General features: G+C 35.8%; 1 protein-coding gene across 2 annotated transcripts; it reads right to left on the reverse strand.

The window, feature by feature from the left end:
• Positions 1-306: 306 nt before the first annotated feature.
• On the reverse strand, positions 307-4,538 carry LOC140859866 (protein DEHYDRATION-INDUCED 19 homolog 3). Of its 2 annotated transcripts, none has more exons than XM_073262473.1 (5): positions 4,232-4,538; positions 3,558-3,700; positions 3,005-3,084; positions 2,446-2,700; positions 307-699 (listed from the first exon to the last, which is right to left on the reverse strand). In XM_073262473.1, the coding sequence occupies exons 1-5, from the start codon at positions 4,305-4,307 to the stop codon at positions 591-593; spliced, it is 663 nt and encodes a 220-aa protein (XP_073118574.1). In that variant the 5' UTR covers positions 4,308-4,538; the 3' UTR covers positions 307-590. The 2 variants fall into 2 exon arrangements, with proteins under 2 accessions (XP_073118574.1, XP_073118573.1); XM_073262472.1 differs by having other exon boundaries at positions 3,558-3,727; positions 4,232-4,537.
• Positions 4,539-5,754: the final 1,216 nt, after the last annotated feature.

The following is a 5,754-nucleotide window of genomic DNA, read 5'->3' on the forward strand; positions in this document are numbered from 1 at the left end:
GTTTTCTTCATAATGCGAATTCGAAAAGACAAATTAAATCAAATCAATTTTAATTTTTAGGAATGGGAAAGAAATCTTAAAATTTTAATCTAATTTAATAAAAAAAATAGTCCCAAACATCTCTATTGGTTTGACTGCTCTAATTACTAGCTCCTTTTAGCTACCATACTGGTTCCAAACATCAACTCTATTTCCAACATTACAAACAAAGTACAAACATCCTAAAAATCAAGAACCGGAAAATTTGGCCCCATCAGAATTTTAGTAAAAGTCGAGTAAATAAAAACAAAATCAAAACCATCGAGTTAGGAAACGAGAACTGCATTTATGCTAAAAATGGATAAAGATCGGAATCAAGAAACAGCGCGAAAAGTACATCGTCATCTTCTTTATCAAGGCATCGTGAACGAGACGAAAATGAAATACACCGAGTCTCTCCTTCGCTTCAACTAATTCTACACACAAACATAAATTACATTTATTGCTACAACTTATTTGTACTACGTGTTTAGATACTTCATACTCGGACACAATGGCGCCATGATCCGTTTTGCAGGTTCCACAAGCATAGCAGCACCCGCAGATGACCCTTATAAACTATCATCAAGCATCTTAGATAGCAGTATTCCTTGAACAAACTCACATCTCTTCGTCTTCTCCTCTTTATCTTCGATCGACAATGGAGGTTCTTGGACCTTTCTGCAAACAGTCATCCAATAAATATCATTGTTACTTGCGGTTACATTTTCAGTCACTCCCCAAAAACAGTCTATTATCATGTTATATTCTAACACAATACAATACGCGCAAGCGCAAGCGCACGCGCACGCAAATATACATTATAGAACTTCTGTATACCTCAATTACTGTTTAAAAAAATGTTCACTTACAAGTTACAATCAGATCATCACAAACATTTGACTATGAATTTGATATTTATTCATCAGACAAAAAACACTTACATGATTTGATTGCTACGGTAAATTCCTCGTGCTTAAAAAAAATGAATCAACAGATACACTCAATCCTCAAAGTACTTTCAAAAACTGTTTTCCGCAGAAAATATTCCCAGAGAAATAGGAAATAAAACCCAACATAACTTAAACTACAAAGTGATAGCAGTATCTATATCACATGAACACAATTTAACTACTCTAACCATACACAGCTGGTAAATGAGGCTATGACAGATTTTCATCCTCAAGGCCGCAGATTAATATCACTAGAGGCCAAAAGAAATATTGTTGGAAAAAGGTATGCTCCAAGTATAATACATGACATTCCAAAGATCCTGGAAATTTTTACAGGATTTAAACGCTCCATGCGTGTGAGAAAGATCTTTTTTATGTTTATGATATCAACAAAGGGTGGCTGGCTCCGGTTCTTATTTAGTTCCAATTTTGATAAATCACACGATTTACACAATAAAAATTAGTATTTGACTCCATTTTGCGCCATCAAGGTTTTGATCATTAAGCTTAGCCTAAGAGGGCAGGCAGAACCAACCACTAACCATCAATGAGGACAAAAGGATTCTTCTTCCATGTGGAGTTTCATTAATATGAAATAGCATATAGTTCAACTGGTTAAGACTATCAGGTACAACAACAGTGTATCGTCATTATCACTAACTTCTATGGTAGAGATAAAGAGAGCAAACCAAATGCTTAGCTTTTCTTCAAAGGACTCTAGTTTCTTCATGAAGTTAATGACCAAAATTTTTATTAAGTCCCAAGAAAGGTAGGAGAACAACTGTAACATTTATGGAGGCAGTTGCTGCAGAGAACTATGCATCAAGAAATCGTTATCAATGCCTCTAAGAATCTCGAAAGAAAACTAAGATGCACCAACCATTAATTTCAAATGCCTGTTAAATTTCGGAGGCCACTATGAGCTGAAAACAAAACCAGGTAAATTTCAGAAACTCGATCACCAATTTATCTTACAAAAGCTTTTGAGTTAACTTAGCCCTGCTTCAAAGGTACATTGGATTTCACAAAGAAAATAAGAACTTAATTGAAAAATGTTAATCTCAATGGATTGGCTCTAGTTTAAAAATAATCTTTCCAAACAAAACCAGCACTTGGAAGGAAGAAGGTCGAAACAGCATAAAGAGTTCCAAAGTAACTTAAGACTATCTTTCACAGAGGTAAAGAACACCATCAGAAATCATTTATATTGAGTAACATTTCCCCAAGTTAGAGGGAGAAGGAAAAACTAAAAAACGTAAAGTGGTACTGATATACAAGTGGATCAAATCATTTCACCGCAAACACTGACAACTCAATGATTAAAAGGAGAAATCCAAGTTCAATGCTCAACATCCTCAAGAATATTATATTCTTAAAGGCTATTCAAATGCTTCTACAATCCATCATAACGTTAATAACTAAATGCCACCTAATGACATGGAGCCAAAGTGGAAGTTTAGAACTGAAATATTACCTTTCTGAAATGCCATCGGTTGTGCTTTTGTTAACTGATGCTGACCCAGTCGACGTGTTAGATGGAACACTTTCAAAATCTTGAACCATTGGCAAAATAAATGACGACAATAGCGGGTCTGGGGCTGCATTGCTAGAAGAAACTGAGGCGGCCGACCCTCCAAAGAGGGACTGCAAATTACCTTCTTTCAGTTCCCTCCTCAACAAAGAAAGGGTTGAATAGGAACCAGATTTTCTTGATTTCCTCTTGCGCTGCATGTGATCTCCCGTCAAGGAAATGAATTGAAGATGATCACGTCATCATTTTAATATAATATTCATGTGAAAATACCAGTTAATCTTGTAGTTACTGGACACTTCCTAAGATTTGAGAAGTCAATGGCACATTTTTTAATATAGTTTTTACAGCAAAGAATAACATAAATCTCTTGCCAAGCTCATGTAAGTAAACTATTTGCAGAACAAAATACAGAGAAACAACATAGATGCAACTCGATGAGAGAAAAAACTACTTGGGTTCAAGTAGATAATCTAAGATATAGCAAGGTAGAAGAAAGGATATCTTAAAGATATTTCCATGTTGCAAGGTTATATGCGCTACCATGTCAACACCAACCCTCACTGAGCAAACCGGACACACCTGCAGAAAGAATACCTATGTTAAAATAACTTCACAGAGACATCCGAATAGTTATTGCTTAATGTTATATTTATGCCAACAGAAGAACTAAAACAACAAATGCTTAAGAGACATTATCTTCTCATAATAGTTTCACCCAATGATAGCCCAAGGAAACGAAATCTTTCCAGTAGTAGCGTATTAAAGAAAACTCAAAGAAGATAAACATGAATATAGGTATAGTCCGTCAATTATGAGCACATGACATCATCTCTGCAGGTCTGATTGATCATTATTATGAGCACATGACCATCATCTCTGCAGGTCTGATTAATCATTTTCCAAATCTTTGTGAAGCTAAAAAAAATATTCATCAGATAAGAGCTAGCTAGTTGAGGATCAGGAAAGCATTGCATATAAGTGTAGCATAATGGGTACAACAAAAATTTTATATCGCACTCATAGAGTAATCAGGAAAAAAAAAACAATCTTACCCCACTGTTGGTCTCAACAGGGTGTTCATCATCGATGTGGCAACAGAGTCCCACAATGTCGAAATATTCTGAACAGAAAGGGCAAATATACTCTTCCCTTGTATCATCCTCCACCTCAAGTTCCTCGAAACCCATAAGCATTTCTGCATCAAAATTATCCCACTTGAGCCCTGACATAACATCCAAACACACACACACACAGAAAGCCCATCAAAATCAATGTAAATGACGTACAAATAGATTTGATAGTAACCAATTCCATATAAGAATGCGTCTCAGGTTTAATATAAAGCAATGGACAGGAATAATCTTTAAAATTCAACCTTTAAAGGATACGTTCAATAGAAAATGTTAGCGAGCTCCAAGTAAAAGCCAGTTTTCAACACAAACATGTGATGCCCTAAAACCGTACTGAACCAAAGGGTACGATAGATTTTGAATCCAGTACTCAAACAGAGAGCCAACTTTTCAAAGGAAGATTTATTCAATCACAAACCCTAAGTAAAATCATTCAATTTTCACCGTCCGTACACACTGCGTTAGAACCCAAATCACTAGCAAACAAAAAAATGCAACCTTTCACCGAAATCTACATCAAATCAACAAATTCAAAGAAGCCCAGATGGAAATTAAACGTTCCAGAGAAAAGTGAGATAACAATCTCAAGCACAAACCAGATCGAGATTGAAGAGCTGATTTATAGCTCTTGGTGGCAGAAGACAGACGAGCAGCCCAAGAATTAGAATCCATGGCTTCCCTGTTTCTACTTAAAACACAGACTGAAAATGGTTCTGGGAATCCGAGCACTTTTCCAATCAAGAACTGATTGAAAGCAATCAAGAGTTTGCCTGATTCGTGAAACTTTTGGACCACAAAATTCTTCCTGATTTGGGTATTTCCTGATGAAGTGAACGCGTTTTGGCGATGAGAGGAGTGAAACTGAAGAGGGTTGGCTGAGAAATTGATATCCACCAGGAAGAAAAATATAAAGCAAATTTCTGTGGTACGTTTAGGACAGTGAATTGGGTCGGTTGGCGCGTGCAGTTGCTGTAGTTCACGCACGCCACGCAATGCGTGCGTGTGTGGTCGAATTTTTTGTGTATATTACTTTTTATATTTTTTTTATTATTATTAATTATTATTATTATTATTATTATTATTATTATTATTATTTGGTATATTTTAGATAATTAGATTAGATTATTACATTACATTATAATTTAAAGTTTTAGAAATATTTTTAACAATAAAAGAGTAATTATTCAAATTTACCATGTTTTTTGTCATTCAGGAGTGAATATTAGAACTTAAATATAAATAAAAATAAATATTTTTTTTATTGTTAGCCAACATGTTAAATCCGAAAATATAAATACAAAAGTATAGTAAGAGTAAAAACTACTTAAGGTACAATGCAGTAATGTAACGAGTGTGTAAATACTGAGAAAGTAAACAGTAAAACAAATGATAAATCAACCGAGGCTTGTACGAGATATAGTGTCCTTAAAACAGATCCATCCCCTTTGGTATGTGATGAGATGATCAAGATAGACGACTTTTTCCCATGATACAACAGGTAATACCTTGTAGACACCTAGCACGAAGGTACTACAACGACGAATTGAACAAGTACCTAAGCTTTATCACGAAATGAACTGGAACAGAGCAGCGGGATGCCAAAGAAAGAAAAGAGAGGAAATGAGCTGAGAAATCGTGGTGTATTTGAAGGACTGAGATTGACTCCATAAATAGGCACTCGGGTTCCATATGGAGTACAAAGGTTGAAAGTAGAAGCACCAAAATTCTGGGCAGCAGAAGCACCAAGAGACAGCCAGATGAAGGGTCTCGTCCAGAAGCTTTTGCCAGGGCATATGGAATGTCATTTCTTATCCGAAATTGAAAAAGAAAATTGCAAAAAGGTGGCTAACACTATGCAAGCGATTTTTGCCTTGATCAGTCAGACATTCAATGTGTCCAGGTCGCGCTCGTACGCTTGCACACAAGTCAAACCTTTTCCAGTGCAAATCAGGCCCTTGATTTGCACCCTCCTACGCAGACACGCGCGCGAGAGAGCTTCTTAACCAATCATTCTTACACCTTTATAAAGTGTAACATAATATAAGCTCCCACATGTCATATTTATTTTCCTATGCGGGACATTCTTTTATTCCACACACTTAACCTTCCACTTTATTAA

This window comes from Henckelia pumila, chromosome 4 (assembly GCF_033568475.1).
Source record: "Henckelia pumila isolate YLH828 chromosome 4, ASM3356847v2, whole genome shotgun sequence".
NCBI classification, from domain to species: domain Eukaryota; kingdom Viridiplantae; phylum Streptophyta; class Magnoliopsida; order Lamiales; family Gesneriaceae; genus Henckelia; species Henckelia pumila.